We start from the raw sequence: 19,839 nt of genomic DNA on the forward strand, positions 1-19,839 counted from the left end.
CTAGAAAACTTTAGTGTATAGTGTTCATGGTCCACTCAGTGACTAACTCCTGATTCATGGAAAGCTTCATAACTGTGAATATTTTAATGTTTTCCACTTGTGAATAATATTTCTCACTGTAAAATAATAAACTTCAAATTGTTTGGAAACAGTCATATATCCCCTCCCAGACTGACTGGCACGCAACGATTGTTTCTCTAAATAATTTGCAGATGTATTTCCTCCATGGAATTACTTGGGGACCAGCAAAACTGCCAAAAAGTTCTGCTTTGAGTCAGCAGTGGGCTGTTACTTACCCTCTTAATTTATTCATTCTGGAATAAAGAGTCGAAACATTGACTCTACATAAGTGATTTTGTGCGTGACTACATCTATGAGTACATATGTTTGTGTAGATATAGGTCGATGTATGTATATATGAATGAGCTGTATAGCTTGTATACATATTAATGCATTGGTGCAATTTACATCTCGATATATGTAGGCCATAAGTTTTGTTGAAAGGAAGATGAATGTTGCAGTCATTTATTTAACAATAAGAAGGGGGAGGGTTATAGCTTATACTTCTTTATACTCCCTTTTTTTTAACATAAAATGCATAAAAGTTGAGTCCCTTACATTCAATTAAAAGCCAGACCTCATCTGTTTAAAAGCCTGGAAACATTCACAAATTCTGCTAAGAATAGTGGTCAAATATCAAGCCAGAATTATTCCAGTAGCTTGTTGATGGCTACCAAAAGCATCTGGTTGAGGTCCAACTTGCTAAGGAAAGTTTAGCAAAATATTAGTGGGTTGTATGTATGTTTGTCTGTATGTATACTTTTGACCTTGTGTGGATTAGACAAAATCCAAAATAAATTCAAACATGTGCACCCAGTTGTTCTTTTTCAAAGACATTAAAGATGTATGCTGTCTAATCATTCGACCTTGGAAAAAGAATAGTTCCAAGAATCAATTAAAATCCCCAAATTACCATGACATTCACACCCATGAGTGGATGTAAACTCTTGACCACAACTGTATCCATCTGTGGAACCAGTGAGGATGCTTTCACACACTGCTTCTTCTTTTTGGCTTGTTTTAAATAATGACACTCTGTAATATGTGATTTTTTTTATTATGTCCAGACAGTAAAACCTTATCATTTAAAGAGGGTGTACCTTTTTTTTTTTTTTTTTACCATGGTTATAAGTGTAAAATACTCTACAATAACTGAATAATTCAGTCTCTCAAAATGTGCTACATGTACCGTCAACTGGAAAGGCTATTTAAACTTTCAGCACATGTCAAGAAAGAAATAAAACACAGTGAGCTTAAAATTGAGTCATCTGATTCTAAGATTAACAGAAACATGTCAGATTACTTCACCACATACATCATTTATTTAAAAAAAAGTGTACAGAAAACAAAACCAGTGTTAAAATGGCAGATCTGAAACCAAAGCCCTAAAAAAAAACATGAAAAGGCTGAGAATTGATTGTAGCTGAAACATAATATTATCTTCAAAGTTTTCAATACTCGATGTAAATCATGTATAGAGTTCAAAGTCCAGTCTCTTGGAGCTGTAGAACTGCGATCCCTCCTGGTCCACCCTCCTACAGTAAACACCACTGCTGAAATAGCCTTCATCCACCCAGTCCTGGAAAGACACCAGAAGATAAGATATTTCAAATTTCAAAGCTGAATGTCATTAGTGTTTTTAAAATTCCTTAAACCTAAAAGCTCTTAACTCTATGAGGTTCATTATTACATTGCTCTAGATCCACAACAAACACCTTTACAATTAGGATAATGTACAGTATAAGATGCTATAATCTATTCATTAATTTTCTGCCTCTTATCAGCCGAGACACCCTGACCTCTTCTTCTCAGCCACCTGCTCCAGCACTTCTAGGGGGGAAACCCTCCCAAACAGTCAACCTCACCCTATCTCAGCCCCCTTCCAAAAAGGCTCATTTCTGCTACTTCTATCTGTGATGTCATTCTTTCAATGACTACCCAAAACCATAGCTGAGATTAGGAGCATAGACTGACCAGAGAATCGACACCTTCACACTCTGTCTTCAACACAATCGATCAGTACAGTGTCTGCATTACTGCAGATGCTGCAACAGTCTGAGATACTTCGAGCAGCAACACCTCCCCAACACGGAATGGACACTCCACCCATTCCCAGTTGGAAACCCAGGCCTCAGATTTAGAGGATGAAAAGATTTTTGGTCTAAAAAGATTCGATTACCGTTATCGATGGCCAGAGAGGGAACCATTTCCCTTCTGATTATTTTAAACAGTCACCTACAAACACTTAACAGAAGTCCTGTTATTCAATTTCAAGTAGTTTTAGGAGAGTACCTGCATCTGCTGGCTTGTGAAAGGGCCGTAGACTTCTGAATTATCCTTATTTTCCCACTTGTACTCCCACATCACTTCATCGCTCACTGGATGGAAGGCAAAATGGGATTAAACCAAAAATACAGTCTTTGAAAATTAAAGCAGATAAAATAACTAAATTACCTCTATTATTGTCATCTTTGTCCTCAGCTGTTTCACCATGCTTCTCATCAAACTTGTCAGCAAACATGTCAAGCTCATCTCCTTCCTCCTCCTCACCCCCCACCGCTGGCCGCTTGCTAGTCATGCTCTTTAACATGTAGGCCAGTTTTTCGTAGGTTTGCTGATAGATTTCAAACATCCCGGATCCAACCAGTCGGTCAGCTAGCGCTGTGAGCCGATCAAGCTTTTCTTTATCCCCTTTGGTCTCCTCTGTGGATTTTTCTTCTTCCCTCAGCTTTCCCTTCTTCCGTCCTCCAAGGCCTCCTAACCGACGGAGCGCTGTAGCGACTGTTTCTCCAGGCTGCAGTAGTTCGATGACAGCTTCAGTGAGCTGGTGCTGTGTGAAGGATGCCAGTGGGTCCTCTGGAGGCTCTGCCTCTTCCTCCTCCTCCTCTTCTTCTTGGTCTGCTTGCTGTTCTTCTCTCTGTTTTTCTTCCTCTGCCTCGTCCTCATCACCTGCTCTGCGTGTCCTTTTGGCTCCAAGACCTTTCTTCTTTTTTTTGAAAGGCTGCTCTCTTATTCTCACCTGAAGAAAGAAGAGACTTTTATTACTGAACACTGTTTAAAATATGAAGCACCTGTCACCAAAATGAGATTACAAACTCGTGAAATACAAAGACACCAACACTCAAAAGCAGATTTCGGGCTGAAAAAAGCAGACAAAAAAATAAAAACAGTGAGAGAAAGAATAAACAGTGGTGTAATACAAAGGAACTCAATTACCCAGTCAATGTTATCAAGCCAGTTGTCTCTAATCTGTTGCTCCTTTTTGATGAAATAGTTCCCCTCTGAGTCAAAGTGTCCTTCTTGCATCTCCTCTTCCAGGTTGAAAGGAGTAATAGAAACTCCCTCATCAAAGTCAATGGTTGCTCCCTCTTGACCTGAAAACACAGTTGGCATAGTCGTATTAACCAACTACTCACAAATGATGCTTACGGGTTTTTTCCTGGATTAAAGCGGGTCTTTGGCAAAGCAGTATGTATGTGTTGCTATATTTGCATTTTGTTATTTATGACCATTTATTTCACTTGTGATTTTCCATTGGCTGTGACTAAAAACCCACTGGGGTGCTGCCAAAATTCGCTCTATGTAGGAAAACCCCTGATTGAGCCAAAACAACATCTTTCACTTGCATAGGACAGAAATCAGAGAATTCAGCACCCCTTCTCGCTAAAATGGGTTTGATTTCTTTAAAGTGGGATTAGGTAGGGACACATAATTAAGCACTTTAATCTTGATCAGGACTTTGGATTCCCACAATTAAATGAGTATAATCCTGTGATATTTAGAATACATGCTCCAACAGTTAAAACCTTGACTACCTAACCACATGTGTGAATGTACCACACAAACTGAAATTACCTAGATGTAGTCTGGATGACTAAAACAGTGTTAAAAGACAGATATACAGGGTGGGCCATTTATATGGATACAGCGTAATAACATGGGAATGGTTGGTGATATTAAAGTCCTGTTTGTGGCACATTAGTATATGTGAGGGGGCAAACTCCTCAAGATGGGTGGTGACCATGGTGGCCATTTAGAAGTCGACCATCTTGGATACAACTTTTGTTTTTTCAATAGGAAGAGGGCCATGTGACACAGCAAACTTATTGGTGATGTCACAAGAAAAACAATGGTGTGCTTGGTTTCAACGTAACTTTATTCTTTCATGAGTTATTTACAAGTTTCTGACCACTTATAAAACGTGTTCAATGTGCTGACCATTGTGTTGGATTGTCAATGCAACCCTCTTCTCCCACTCTTCACACACTGATAGCAACACCGCAGGAGAAATGCCAGCACAGGCATCCAGTATCCGTAGTTTCAGGTGCTGCACATCTCGTATCTTCACACCATAGACAATTGCCTTCAGATGACCCCAAAGATAAAAGTCTAAGGGGGTCAGATCGGGAGACCTTGGGGGCCATTCAACTGGCCCACGACGACCAATCCACTTTCCAGGAAACTGTTCATCTAGGAATGCTCATGACCTGGCACCCATAATGTGGTGGTTCACCATCTTGCTGGAAAAACTCAGGGAATGTGCCAGCTTCAGTGCATAAAGAGGGAAACACATCATCATGTAGTAATTTCAAATATCCAGTGGCCTTGAGGTTTCCATTGATGAAGAATGGACCCACTATCGTTGTACCCCACATACCACACCAAACCATCACTTTTGTTGGTCCAACAGTCTTGGAGGGATCCATCCAATGTGGGTTAATGTCAGACCAATAGCGTTGGTTTTGTTTGTTAACTTCACCATTCACATAAAAGTTTGCCTCATCACTGAACAAAATCTTCTGTGTGAACTGAGGGTCCTGTTCCAATTTTTGTTTTTCCCATTCTGCAAATTCTGTGCGCCGATCTGGGTCATCCTCGTTGAGATGCTGCAGTAGCTGGAGTTTGTAAGGGTGACATTTGTGAGTAGCTAATATCCGCCGAAGGGATGTTTGACTAATGCCACTCTCCAGTGACATGCGGCGAGTGCTACGCTGTGGGCTCTTGCTGAATGAAGCTAGGACAGCCACTGATGTTTCTTCTTTAGTGACAGATTTCTTGCATCCACATTTTGGCAAATCCTACACTGAACCAGTTTCACGAAACTTAGCAAGCAGTTTGCTGACTGTAGCATGGGAGATGGGTGGTCTCGCAGGGTGTCTTGCATTGAAATCTGCTGCAATGACCCGGTTACTGCGTTCACCAGATATCAACGCAATTTCGATCCGCTCCTCACGTGTTAACCTCTTCGACATGTCAATGGCTGCGAACACAGAGAAACTTGTAAATAACTCATGAAAGAATAAAGTTATGTTGAAACCAAGCACACCATTGTTTTTCTTGTGACATTACCAATAAGTTTGATGTGTCACATGGCCCTCTTCCTATTGAAAAAACAAAAGTTGTATCCAAGATGGCCGACTTCTAAATGGCCACCATGGTCACCACCCATCTTGAGGAGTTTGCCTCCTCACATATACTAATGTGCCACAAACAGGACTTTAATATCACCAACCATTCCCATGTTATTACGCTGTATCCATATAAATGGCCCACCCTGTACATGCTCCAACAGTTAAAACCTTGACTACCTAACCACATGTGTGAATGTACCACACAAACTGAAATTACCTAGATGTAGTGTGGATGACTAAAACTGTGTTAAAAGACAGATATACAACAAAAATAAACTGTTTGGCACTGTAGAATTGCATTTGCACTGCATTTCGTTGCCCTGTACCTGTGCATGTGCAATGACAATAAAGTTGAATTCTATTCTATTCTAGAAGGTGTCCCGCTTGTCCCTCAGAGTGACTCATCATTTGGTGTTTCGAAATGCTTTGGGTTTAGCAACTAATGTTAACAAAGTAGAAGTTATATGCAAAGTGCTGTGTGTCTGCACTTTAAAGCAACACAACTAACTAAAAAGACAGTACGACCAATGCATGAAGGCCAAGTAAAACAAGGCAATGCTCAAGTGAATCCTCCAAAATTTGCTCAGATAACACAAGGGTGTACGATGTGTCTCTGTAACTGTTCAGCTGACAAAGACACACTGAAATCACCAGTCAACTAAAACTCATTTGGCCAAAAATTACTGTCAACTTAACAGACCTATGATATGTTATCCCCTTCAGCAATTACTTTTCCAAAGTGGCACTACCTCTACTATACACAAAACATTCCAGGGGGAAATAAAAGGAATCATAATATCTCATAAAATCCAAATTCTAAGAAATCAAACTGTCCCTTTAAAGAAATAAAGGGACAGTTCTAAATTTGACTCAATGTGGGGGAAATAAACATGTGAAGAGTAAACAGGACCACTTAAGAGTTACAGATACAGCTTAAATAATCAACATACCCTCAACATCATCACTGTCTAAAATATTATATTTGCTGCTGTTTGTGTCCTCTCCTTCATCCTCTTCATCGCTGTCGAGGGAATGTTTACCCTTAAACCTGGAGCCTGGTCCGCTGACAGCTTCACAACTCTATTTCGAGAGTAGAAGAAAAATAAAAATAACACAAATATTTCACCAAGTGAATTGAAATGACATAAAAAAGATGTATTGACTACTCCTATTTCATCAATTAGTTTTTGAAAAATAAACAAAACAGACACACAGAGTAGTGTGCTTTTAATGGTTTCGTCCAAAGAAAAAAATAAATAAAAAGGCTCTAACATTTTATTAAATGTGCCAAAGCACACGAAAAACTCTCTCAGTTAATGCTGCTTCTGCTGTGGTCAAATTGAATTCTTCGGCCACCAAATATAGTCTTTACTAGAGTAAAGGTTATTTGCTTATACGATGCATCTGTGTTTTTAGGATGACTATGAACTACAAATGACTGAGGTTTTTAATGTCATCAATTATATTTGCTGTACAATAATTCCATCCTGGGAAAGAACAGCTCAAAAAAAGCCGTTAAAAGCCCAAATTTAGCATGACATTCACGCCCTGACTGTATGTAAACATCTGCAGCTTTGCACTTGCTTTGAGCATCTCTGGTACAGATGCTTATGTGGCGTTAAGCTGTCTCTTTAGAACATGTTGCTAACTAGTTTGTTACATCAAAAGCTGAAACACTGCTAAATGACCACACATTTGCGTTTTTCAATACACTAAATACATAATAGATAAACACAGGCCAATATGTTGACATCAGATTATTTCACTCTACGAAAGTTAGTGTTAGCACCACCTAACTTTCTATTATTATTGACTATATACACAACTGTATGCATGACACTGACAAATACTTCAGAGCTAAATTTCGGTAACTGACTTATACTGGCGCATTATTGTGCCATTTTAACATTGGAGATATCGAAAGTACGTGTGTGATGCTTGGCTGTAAACAACTAGTAAGAATCTAATTGCACTACAAAATAATTATTGCTAACCTATGCCACCACAGCAGTCTATACTTTTTAAATAACCGTGTAAAGAAGACAGCATTACCTTTTTATTCGGGACATCGTCTTCGAGGTCAAACTCTCCGTTGCCATCCTCAAATGTTACTTTTCTTTTCGACATGGTGCTACAGGAGGAAAAACAGTGACTCTTTTATTCCCGTGAAGTGGAGGTGAAGGTGAGCTGTGATGTTACTTGAGCAGTTTTATTAAACTTTTAAGGCGCGTAGCCCTGTAACGTTGTAATAATTAGCCCTGAACATGCAACTCAGGTTAGCTCTGTGGCTAACATGTTAGCCAAAAACATGAGCTACAAACCACATGCAAATATTACATCTCAAAACGCCTTTGTAGATGTGAAATAACATTTACTGAGTATAATGTTTGCACGCTATAGGTGAAATATGAAAAAGAATCTATTAAAATAATGTTTTGCTGTAAAATGATGTAAAAACTTGCCGAAAATTATTCAAACGACGTTCGTTTTCGACTCAGTTTCTTCTTTTCATGTTTTCACGTTGTCGTTAACAAACAGCGATACGGCGCACTACCGCCACCAGCTGACGAGGAGTATGAATTGGCTTGTATTGTCTTGATGCATGCTCAATCATCCAGGTAAGTAAAAATCCCAAAAGTTGATTCTATTTACTTAATCATCCACTGAAAACGCTAGATGAACAGAATCAGCTTTTGGGGAATTGGATCGTATATTTCAGAAATACGTGTATTACAGACGTATATAGTGAGTTGTGTGTGAGGCTGGACAATTAGAAAGGAGAAAAGAACTTGTTACGATTGGTTAGGCAGAGAGGTCGGGCTGGATGGGATTTAGTTGTTAAAGATAGAGATAGAAAAGTACTAATGAGTAAAGAGAAAGTTCTTAGACTTAGAGGTGGCGATGAAGGAAGAAAATGCGTGAGATAGGAGAATAGTTAGTGAAAGTCAGTAGGAGCAAGACAGAATACATGTGTGTGAATCAGAGGCGGGTGTAACAGTGAAGCTCCAAATGCTAGAGGTTGTGAAAGTGGATGGGTTCAAATACCTGGGATCAACCATCCAAACTAAAGGACAATGCTCTAAAGAGGTGAAAAAGAGAGTGCAGGCAGGGGAGTGTTGGTGGATACAAGTGTCAGGGCTGATGAGTAACAGAAAAAAAGCAGCAAGAAAGATTTACAAGGTGGTAGTGAGAGATGCCATGATGTGAAGACTGTGGCACTTACAAAAATACAGGAGGCAGCGATGAATATCCAAAGTATATAAGACATCCAAGGCCTTATATACCAAGAAAGGGCTCCTCAGTGTATAAGGCCTTTGATGTCTTTACACGTTGGAGCCTTTTAGATTCTAAATTCTCTGAGGGCCATAAGGATAAAAAGGATAAGTGGATGTCAAAAACAGACACAAGCAAAGAAACGATGAGCTACATTTTCAGGAGGCCATTTAATGTTTTTCTGCTTTTAGATATATGGATAAATATATACTTTTTCTGAACAAAGTTCAAGATACAAGGGACATTTGCCTCACATACAATGAGACTTGATCTAAACTTAACTGATATTAAGTTTAGATCAAGTGACAGAAAATGCAGAAGTGAGAGGGCTGAGCATCTCACTTCCAGGTAGCACTTCTTGTCAGTAAGGTTGGTTTCAACTGCCGGTGTATGACCCATCAGCTCAAAGCAGACTCAAGCGCAGAGGCGAGAGAATATAATGTTACCAGGGTTTTGTTACCAGGAAGTGGGTCAAGTTATTTATATTTCAACGCTCGTCCTCTTGTTCATGAGGGAGAACCGGTGGTAGTAACCTGAAACTATACATTCAAACATTGTCTGGATCTGGAGGAGAACAATCGGCTTCACGAGCAGGAATGACAGGAATCAAAGAAAATATGTGCGAATGTAATTAAGGTAAAGTCCACGCGAGAGGGCAAACTGACCCCGTGAGCGATTTATCATTGGCAGGGGTGAGTCTGAGACACCGTTTTCTATTATGTCACTGTTGTTTATAGTTACTAGACAAGAGTGTCGGATTTTGGTCGATACAATTTAGCTGCACAGCTATACACCTGTTTTCACTGTGACTGTAACTTACTTATAGAAAAAGCTCGTAATGGTTGAAATAGCAGTATGAACACAGCAGTACAGCAGTAATAAATTTACTGTGTTGGATCTAGTTTTTACTGCTGTATATGCAAGTATTGCAGTTTTTCGGTTCCTCCGTGACATGACATGGCGAGATTATTTAGCGTGGCTTAAATGGCTTAAAATTCATTCAAATCACATTTAAAAGACATTAAAATCAAAAGCAAAAAGTTAAAGGTACACAAACCAATTAAAGTTAAATAATCTGTACACTTTTAATATTTGCAGACTGTTTCACTAGAAACAGAAGATAAAATCTGCCTTGCTTGGTTTCACTGTAATAGGGAAAACAGAGTAAGCTTGACTCTGATGACCTGAAATATCATTGCTTAATTTTTTCGAATTATTTATTTAGTTTTGAGTCCGTTTTTTGAGTTTTTTTCTATTGTTTCAAAATGTTTCATTTTGTGTTGCTACGTTGTGGATGCGGTCGACTCACAGTCATGTAGAAAAATCAAAGCCTTGTGTAAAATCAGGCAGGTCATGTTAATAAATGTAACTAACCTGACACTGACTAAAAATGATGTTAGTTTTATTAGTACACATACTTTTCATAATTTTCATCAAGTATTTTTTCATTTTTATTTGTTTTCTTGAACACCTGCCTTTACTTTTTAACTTTCATGGATGTTTTGTATCATACCAACAAATCCATTTTGCTTTGACACACATAAAACAAGTACAGTAATTTAAGGGCCATGCATGTTTTGCCGTATCACTCTTCTGTCATGTGTTCGTTACATCTAGTGCAGATTTTGGTATAAATATCATCCGAATGCATCAGCGCTTTCTCCTTTTCAGGTGTTGTGATGAAGCTTCATGAGAAGATTTTAACCCATTACCTCTCGTGCACATCTCCAGTGGATAAAGAGGGATATCTCAACAAAAGGGTTTGAGATGATATACATCATAAACAATGTGAAATCACTTTTCATGTGCAAATACAATCTTTTGACTTCATTTATCTTAAATGTCCCCGTAGAAAAAACGAAATGACACCTACCACCGGCGGTGGTTTGTCCTGAAGGCAAACTTGCTTTTTTACCAGGAGCGCCCAGCTGACAGACACCTGCTGGGTGTCATTGTGCTGGAAGGGTGTGCTGTTCAGCACTCGGAGACCGATGGACATTTTACCTTCTCCCTGGTGTTTGGGCCTGGACTCAAAACCTACAGATTTGCAGCAATAGATCGCCAGGGTCAAGAGAGTTGGGTGAAAGCTCTCCACTCAGCCAGCCACTGTTACCTCTCCATGGTGGTGAAAGACCTAGCGAGACAGTATGAAGGTGTGTTAGGAGTACTGCCACCTATACATCAAATTCTCATGTGTTTTTTGCTTTCAATCAGCCATTTTATATGTTTTTAATCTATGATTTGCCCAGCACTTAAACAGCTCACTGAGCTTTTAAAAAAAATATAAAAATAGAATAGTCTGGTTTGATTACAGCAAGTTATTTCCCCTAGTCCTGAAATATCACAGCACATAACCTGAATGTAAAATTTAACTGTTGAAATTTTTACACTTTATATATACAAGCAGGGTTCTCTGTTCATATTTTGGTTTCTATTCACAGAAGCTAAGCGGCAGCAAAGCCTGGGTGAGTCCCACCCCTCTGTCAGTGCCCTCAAGCTGCCCACAAACAGCTTCTTATTCACCACAATGCAGCAAACAGCAGTAGTCAGAGAGGGGAGGAGCTTCAGTGCCAGCACCCTTTTACAAGCACCTTCCATACCAGCTAAAGTAGTGGCAAAAAAATCCCCCAAACTCTGGACCAGGAGACATGCTTGTGTCACACCTCTTAATGGACCAGCACCTTTGTATGGGGAGTGGCCTTTGGTGGGATTTGACCTGTTCGAGGATTTTAGCAAACTCCATGATTATTATGGCCAGGAAGTGAAGAAAGTGCGAGAGGACTGGCTGAAAAGTCGTCAAAAAGAAGAGGACCACACTGATCAAGATCTTATTGACCTGGGGTGAAAGAAAAAAGAGTTTAGTGTTTCCTTAGGAGGAACTGAGATGGGGTGAGTCATGTGTGTCAAAGAGGAAGTGAGCCTGTTTTAGTATTTTGACATTTTTGGCAGACACCTGACAGCTGTCTGATCAACGCCGGTCATTTTTTAGATTAGCTTTAAACTCTTTGCAGAAAGTTCAGATTTTCTAGATTCTGTGAAGAAAACACACTGGAATGTAAAGCAGGGTAGATGCTGTTCAAAGGGGCCTTTTCTTTTTATATTTTATGGCAATATTTTACACCTGTGATTTTCTTGCTGTGGGATGCCCACCATGATGCAGTGTTAAATAAAAGAGTATTATATGAAATTCACTGTACGATCAAATAAAACATGTCTATTGTTTTTTTATGACTTGTAACTGGTTCGTTGGCATGTTGACACACAACTTTGATGCACAAAATACAAATAAACATAACTCCTAAGAGCCCCTTCTTAAATCTACGCCTGTGATTAACAGTGGTGGTAAGAAAGTCCATGTTCTGAAGGAAGATGAGCTTAAATACCATCCAAAGCAAAAGAAAGGAGAGAGTGCAAGCATGAGTGTCACCGGTGATTTGTGACAGAAGGATGGCAGCAAGAGTGAAAGGGAAGGTTTAGAAGATGGTAGCGAGACCGGCTACCATGTATGGTTTGGAGATGGTTGCACTGACAAAAATACAAGAGGTGACAGAGTTGAGGATGTTAAGCTTTTCATTTGCAGGTTAGAAATCAGTACATCAGAGGGACAGATCAGAAAGTCAGAGCGGCAAGGCTGAGGTGGTTTGGGCATGTAAAGAGCAGGGATTGTGGATACACTGGACAAAGGGTGGAGGAAAACCACAGAGAAGATTCATGGATGTAGTGAAGGAGGGTTTCTGTGACAGAGGAGGTAGATGAGCCGCTGTGGTGATTTCTAAAAGGAGCAGCCGAAAGAAGAAGAAGCAGTGGATGGATGACTGAGAACCTGCACAGAGAAGAAGAAGCAATGAAGGAACATGAACAGTAGAGGGAGCTGCAGGCACAGTGTGTGACTGACTGATTTATAGACGCATGCAAGAGACACAAAGAATGCAGCTGGTGTTACATATTTAAGAAAATTTAGTGGCTTTAGTTAAGTTAGTTGCTGCTTACTTTTATCAGCAGCGTCCACAATTCAGCTGTCCTGCAACTTGAAAAACAACAACAGACACCTGAAGTGCTTTTGAAATTCACTGAATGGCGACTGATGTAACACAATCACAGATGGACTCAAATAACCAAATAGAGTAACCTCAGACTGGACGGTGATCAAACACACATTATGACATTACAAACTCTCATGTCTCCCGTGTCACTCCAATTTGCTAAGACCGTCTTCCCCATAGGTCAAGCAGGGAGCTTCTCCACATTCCAGACCCTACATACACACATACCAATCATCCAGAAATGATAGATGGCTTCTCAAGAGCGTGGTGGGATGCGTCACATTACAGCACAGGCACCTGCAATGTACACACACGTCTGTATGAAAGCATTCCCTCGCCACAGCGGCGATTAGACACATTGTGCAGACGGTGAAGTCAGTAAACTGCAGCAGTTGACACATCTGTGAAAAGTTTGAGATGTTACAGCTCGTTTGCATATTTCTTAAGAAGTGCTTGACACTCGTGTCCAACTAGAAGGGCCAGTTTGAAGAAAATGATTATTGTGGGAGCAGATTATGGAGCCGCTTTTAAAGCTAAAACACAGAGTTTCAGTGTAGTTTAATATGGCGCTGCACGTGTTGGCACTGTCACCTCACAGTAAAAAGGTTCCTGGTTTGAATCATTGTTTCTGCGTGGAGTTGCCTGCTTCAGTTTCCTCCCACAGTGCATTTCGTCTCATGTATGAGCGATAAATGAAGTGTACAGAAAAAAATATATACAGGCAAATCTTATCTTATCCACTTCTTCCTCTTAAAAGTAAAAACTGACACCATGTGGTGTGATACATATAACTCCTGCAACGAGATGTTGATGGTCTAGTGAAACAGAGGTCAAAGGTCAACAAGAATACAAAGTAAGTACTGAGACTCAGACCCTGGAATTCCTGCACGTCCAGTGAAAACAAACACCAGCCTAATTCAGATTACTGAGGGACTGGAAACCAGTGAAAAGCAGAGATGTGACTCATCGGTGGCTGGTGGGGAGATAAGTGGAAACAGAAACAGTCTCAACCACAGAACAAAAATAAATGTGCCTGATTAATGAAATGAAAACAGATTATCTCTGAAGTAGATTTGGATATAAAACCTGAAAGAGCAAATGAAGGAAAGCATTTTGCTATTTGGGGGGGGGGGGGGTGGCGGCACGTCGACAGACTGTTAGGTTTATTTAGCTATTTTGGTCGCACTCAGCTGTCCCTTTTATGCTCTTCTGGGAATGTCTGCTGCCATCACCCTGCCAAGTAATCCCTTTATATTTAAGGGGGTGGGAGCCTGAGGGGTAGACGGTGTGAGAGGGGGCCAAACAGGTGGGAAAGTGTTCATGACTGTAACCAATCAGAAAACACACACCTCTGTAGTGATGAGAAGGCAGAGCCTCAGACAGAGATTAATGGTGCTTTCAATTGTCTGGCATGTTGTCGTACATTTAAGGCTCGCAACACCCCTTCAGAAACAACAAACACACAAAAAATGAGAAAAAAACGACTTACACAAAAGAGCAACTCACACTACACATTGCAAATTAATTGCCATTCTGCTTGTAAAAGGTAGTATTGTAGTTTTCAGGCCTCAAAATTAATCTTATATATGAAGCGACTATCTGCTTCCACAATCAAAATTGTATTTAACTAAGGGACAACATATAAATGTACATGTTTAAAAATTAAATTACTGGTGTGCAAACCTTTTGGCTTATGACTATGATGTCTTTGTTTAGTCCAATAAAAAAACTAAGTTAAATATTGAAAGTTAAGTGAAGTTAAATTATCCCTGCCAGGTATTAAGTATCTAATTAAGCCACACATTATGTAATATCTCATTTTTCTCTAGGATTAAACTTTTATTAATAATTTAAGGACATTTTCTTAAAATTACTTTCCGAATGCAGGAAGTATTCGTACATTGCTCTTTTGCTACTAAATAAATGTTTCAGGCATTTCATGTATCACCCCCTGTATATCTGTGACCTACAATAGCAGAAATTGTTTAATTATTTCAATTACATTATTAATTATTATAAACATAACAATTATGTTGTTTTTATTATTTTTCATTTGTTCATGTTTCATTGTTGTGGCACTAATCTGCATCCCTAACACGTTTACATTGTTTGCACTAACATTTTAATTATTAAACAATAAGACTGTTGGATAAATAATTTGTTTAAGCTCTTTGTTTACACCTTATCCTTATTAATTTAATTCAGTTTTGGCAATGTTCCTTTTCACCATGATGGAATAGGTTTGAAAAGACTGAAAAAGAAAGAGGAAATAAATACATAAAGCTCTTTTTACAAAACAGACCAGTTTGCATTTGCATTAATGCATCCAGAAAGGACGGGGGTAAAATACAAATAGAAATTCTATATAACTAAGTCTGTAAGCATGAATATCCTCAGACACGCTCCCTTTTCTACAGCACGATTCTAAAGTATTTCAGTGTAAGGATTAAGTAAAAAAAATATTGCTTATATATCTTGCTGTTGCTCGTTTTATTAATGGCTGCATGTTTTTATGTAGTACTACGTATTTGATCCTGCTAAGCAGCTCCTGTCATCATAACTTCCATGGGAAAATCCCAGATTTGACATCAGCATCGTCACTTTGTCACGGCTTAAAAAAAGAAAGCAGCGCTGTGCACATTCAGGGTAAGAGCTGCATCAGTTGCTGAGCATATAGAATGCCTGTCAAACTGTAATATCGCAAATGGACAAACCAAAAATAAAGTCAGAGTGGCCTCTGTGCCTTTCTGCAGACGGATGGAGGTGGACAGAAGGAGGGGAGGAGAGGCAATGTCCAGTGGTCCAACAAGTATATATGTCCTGAATGTCCTTATTAGTCCACGTGGGACTGCAAACCTGCAACATGGTCCCTCAGCTATCAAGTTTACTTAATTCCAAGACTCCCGGGTCTATTTTTGATCTCCTGTAAGATGATACGCTGCCCCGCCATTCTGTCTCCTTCACTTTTGCCATCACTTCATCCTTGGCCATCCTCTCTCTCTCTTTCTCTCTATTTCACATACACACACACACCCTCTCGCTCTCTCTCTTTTTATTCCCATCCAAACTTGAAGCTGCGGCTAAAGTTAGATTGGCTGGTGGATGAGTATATAAGCCCCCGGGAATAAACGTATAACGCGGCTTCACACACGGTGTCTTCCCTTTCTTGATCACCCAAACCTCAGCTCTCAAGATGGTGAGTACCAGGCTTCCCACATCTCTGCACAGTGATGGTGGAAATATCTACAGGAGAGTTTGAACCAACCCCATGGATTACAATTTTTTTTTTTTGGTCTAATTTTGAAATAGAAATTCCAGAATAGAAGTGTGGATTTTGGAGAACTGGATTTTTGATAATGCAGCTGTAAAGAGGCTTGGATTCTAATGAATTGTTGCTATTAGTTGATACAAGTTTTTAGATACATTGCAAGCCAAATTGATTAGTTCGGTAAAGCTAAATTGAGGAAAAAGTATCAAGTTTATAAAATTTCACACAAGCATAACTTGTGTTAAAATCCTGTTTTTTTTAACAAGCCTGAGTGATGACCTGAACTTGAACCTGAAGTGTAATCTGGATGAGCATTGATTTCCAATCAGACAAGTTTAGAGATGCTATGCAAAATTGATTATTTTTATGATTTTAGTATAATTTATAAATCTTATATAGCTTAGAAAGGTTAATATTATTAAACATCCTATTGACATAGATTGATAAAAGTAAGGGTTACCGAATCTTGTTCCGCACTCATCAGCATCCCATATTCATTTGAAGATGATGTGCTTGTCTCTAACCTCCAGGCACCAAAGAAGGCCAAGAGGAGGCAGGCAGCAGGAGACGGCGGCTCCTCCAATGTGTTCTCCATGTTTGAGCAGAGCCAGATTCAGGAGTACAAAGAGGTGAGGTCGTCTTCATCCCTACTCCATAAGCATCCCTGATGGCTGAACGCCCTGGAAGCGTTTGACAGTTTCCGATTAGTTGTCAAAGATATTTAAATAGCCTCAGAATCTGAATCTGTGCAGAATTTGAGTTTGGTTTAGCAACTCTAAGGATCTGTTTTCACAGCGGTTGCTTTTTTGCATGCTTCCACTTCTCCCCTGACAGTTTAATAATCATAGGAATGTCGTTAGGAGCAGCGCTGAAATTTCGACACCATCTGAACCTCTGACTCCCCCCGTCCTAGCTACTGTCAGCTGTCACAGCTGGGTAAAGTCTGGGATGCCAAAGAGATTAAACTAACCCCTGTTATGATGCAGAAAAGAAAAACAAAGGGGTTAGACTCACTTTTGGGCATGACATATTTTTAAAGGTTTATTTTTCAGATGCCACTGAACATTTGATAAGATTAGAAAGAAAAGACAAAGAGCAAAAGGAAAAAGTGTAAAAAATAAAGATTAAAGGTTGTGTGTCAGAGTTCATTAAGGTCAGGGAGACTTGATTTGAGAAGAGCACGCCGACACGACTCTAGATAACGATGGTGTCCGGGTTTTCAGTGTGTTGCCAAGTGATGTGAGCTCCAAATAGACCATATTTATCCCCTGATAAGTGATACAGGCTTCTTAAGTGCCACACAGGAAACACATGTAATAATGATTAGGATGATCTTAGCACATTGCATAGATGGAAAGCTAGCAGGCAGCAGGATGTATTTGTAACTATCAGTACAAATGTGTGTGTGTGAGAGAGAGAGTAAGGAAAAGGAGAGCAAGGGGAGAAGGTGGAAAGAAAGGTCAGTGAGTGAAGTTCAAGTCCAAGTCCAAGGGGTTATCTTAAGTTTCATGGTTGTAAGATGCAGAGCAGAGCAGATAGCTGTACTCTAATGATACTTTCCCAAATTAACATGTAAGAAAAGACTGGGGTGGGGGGATTAAACACCCCCTCCTGCCACCAAAAGCCCACTAAGGTTCTTTCTTACACAGTATCGTCTATCGTCATTTGTGTGTCAAAGATTCTTACCAGCCGCCACTTTAATGAACAAACTATTGACAGAGGAGTTCGTAAATGCCTAAAGAGGTCTGATCCCGCCCAACCACACAGACCGCATCAGCCCCAAGTGTTTCCTTCCAATACTAAACCCAAGCGTTTCTTTCCAGGCTTTCACAATCATTGACCAGAACAGAGATGGTATCATCAGCAAAGATGACCTGAGGGACGTGCTGGCCTCAATGGGTGAGTCCAAATGGAAGCAATTCACACCCCAGAAAGCATGTGCGAATTCACTTCACGCTCTCTCTCATCTTTATTTTAATTTCTGTGCTCTTCAGGCCAGCTGAACGTGAAGAATGAGGAGCTGGAGGCCATGATCAAAGAGGCCAGCGGCCCAATCAACTTCACCGTCTTCCTCACCATGTTCGGAGAGAAGCTGAAGGGTGGGAATCCCATTTTCACCAAATGACTTATATTACACTGGCGCTAAAGTTCCCTGATTTCCTTTTAAGTGCTTTCAGATAAAGGGGTGCCAACACATGATGCACAGTTATGTGCTAATGCTAGCATATTTTCCCGCTAACACTGTGTAACCGACCCCCTGTCCTCACCAGGTGCTGATCCCGAAGACGTTATTCTTAGCGCCTTTAAAGTCCTGGACCCCGAGGCTTCTGGAAGCATCAAGAAGGAATTGTGAGGACTTTTAAAACAATCTCTTTTATCCTCTATGTTGATCCAAGTGGAAAGAATTCAGATTAAAATCTTTTTTTTTTAACCTATTCCAGCCTTGAGGAGCTCTTGACCACTCAGTGCGACAGGTTCACCAAGGAGGAGGTAAAATCAGTAATTCCACATTTTGGCACAATGGCCCTTTGATGTTGTTACTGTATACTGTTACTCAGCCTATCTTTAAGAAATAAAATTAATTAACATTAAAGAAATTATTTAATAATTTAACAGAAGTAAGTTAAAAAGTTCTATTTTTTTTATCTAGATTGGGATGTGGTAGTGCCCTTATTTCTTTGGATATTTGGGATGGGTCTTCCCTTTACTGACAAAAATGTACACCCAAGTCTATTTATAGACGATTTTTGTAGTCTTTAAAACAAATCCTTTCTGTTCCTTTAAACATATAATTTATTATTGTTCTTCAGTGAGAGATTATTTTACTGATGGACCAAATATTTAATTATGGACCATGCTACTTTCTCAATGTGGTGAATTTCCAACTTTGCTTTTCTCCCTCAGATTAAGAACATGTGGGCCGCCTTCCCCCCTGATGTTGCTGGCAACGTAGACTACAAGAACATCTGCTATGTCATCACACACGGAGAGGAGAAGGAGGAGTAAAGAAAAAGCTAGAAGACAAGAAAGACAACAATCCCTTTGCTATTCTGCCTTCCCTGTCCTTTTCTTTCCTCCTTTCTTCCCACTCACCTTCTGTGTAAGCCCAGGTGCACAGCCGCTCATGTTTAAACCAAAGACTTGTCACACTGACACATGAGATGACTGACGCCCGAGGGATGTCTATGTTTGCTTATGGGGAATAAGGATGATTATTAATAATAAAAATGATCCTGTAACATCATTTCCAACTTTTCTTTCCGTGCAAACAGCTTCTGTCGTCTCACCTCTTCGTCTCTGTGTGGCCGGTCACTAGCCTCAAAGGTGCTTTAGCGTGAATGAATCGCGTCCCCTCTGCTTCCCTCGGTATCTGAGAGGAACACATTATTTGGAGGGACACACCAAGCATGAGGACTTCATTCCAAATTTTGAAGATGTCCTTCTGAGTAGAGGAGGTGGGGACAGAGAATTTGCAGGTTAGATTAGGAAAAAGTTACCTCATTAAAGTGATGGAAACTTAATTTATTTGAAAAGTTTAAAAAAAAAAAAAAAAGAAAGAAAAGGTTGAAGGAGAGGAGAGAAAGGGCCGAAAGAAAACATTCAATTCTTCGATTCCTTTCCCTCCCCTCCTTCTAGCAACTAACAAATCACCCTTTTTTTTTTTCCATAAGCTGACTTGAATCCAGTGACTGGACTCTTCCTCACCTTTCCTGTAATGAATAAAAGGGAAAAAAACTGAATAAAATCTCTTTTCTTTTGTACAATAGTGAGTCTGTTCAGTGGC

General features: G+C 39.7%; 3 protein-coding genes across 4 annotated transcripts; 2 read left to right on the top strand and 1 right to left on the bottom strand.

Annotated features, from left to right (window-relative positions):
• Positions 1-1,098: 1,098 nt before the first annotated feature.
• Positions 1,099-8,010, bottom strand: cd2bp2 (CD2 (cytoplasmic tail) binding protein 2). The gene is made up of 7 exons (XM_080904642.1): positions 7,934-8,010; positions 7,524-7,602; positions 6,422-6,551; positions 3,277-3,434; positions 2,515-3,079; positions 2,353-2,438; positions 1,099-1,639 (listed from the first exon to the last, which is right to left on the bottom strand). Exons 2-7 carry the CDS (start codon positions 7,596-7,598, stop codon positions 1,529-1,531), a joined length of 1,125 nt encoding a protein of 374 aa, XP_080760768.1. The 5' UTR covers positions 7,599-7,602; positions 7,934-8,010; the 3' UTR covers positions 1,099-1,528.
• A 38-nt stretch (positions 8,011-8,048) lies between these two features.
• Positions 8,049-11,928, top strand: pheta2 (PH domain containing endocytic trafficking adaptor 2). Of its 2 annotated transcripts, none has more exons than XM_080906018.1 (4): positions 8,049-8,089; positions 10,416-10,504; positions 10,597-10,897; positions 11,186-11,928. In XM_080906018.1, the coding sequence occupies exons 1-4, from the start codon at positions 8,074-8,076 to the stop codon at positions 11,587-11,589; spliced, it is 810 nt and encodes a 269-aa protein (XP_080762144.1). In that variant the 5' UTR covers positions 8,049-8,073; the 3' UTR covers positions 11,590-11,928. The 2 variants fall into 2 exon arrangements, with proteins under 2 accessions (XP_080762144.1, XP_080762145.1); XM_080906019.1 differs by lacking the exon at positions 8,049-8,089 and adding an exon at positions 8,722-9,436.
• A 3,926-nt stretch (positions 11,929-15,854) lies between these two features.
• On the top strand, positions 15,855-19,636 carry mylpfa (myosin light chain, phosphorylatable, fast skeletal muscle a). Its single transcript, XM_080906063.1, has 7 exons — positions 15,855-15,983; positions 16,586-16,684; positions 17,879-17,954; positions 18,050-18,154; positions 18,326-18,404; positions 18,497-18,545; positions 18,960-19,636. The coding sequence occupies exons 1-7, from the start codon at positions 15,981-15,983 to the stop codon at positions 19,059-19,061; spliced, it is 513 nt and encodes a 170-aa protein (XP_080762189.1). The 5' UTR covers positions 15,855-15,980; the 3' UTR covers positions 19,062-19,636.
• The last annotated feature ends 203 nt before the right edge of the window (positions 19,637-19,839 follow it).

Source organism: Rhamphochromis sp. 'chilingali' (assembly GCF_963969265.1).
Source record: "Rhamphochromis sp. 'chilingali' genome assembly, chromosome: 15".
In the NCBI taxonomy this organism is placed as follows: Eukaryota; Metazoa; Chordata; class Actinopteri; order Cichliformes; family Cichlidae; genus Rhamphochromis; species Rhamphochromis sp. 'chilingali'.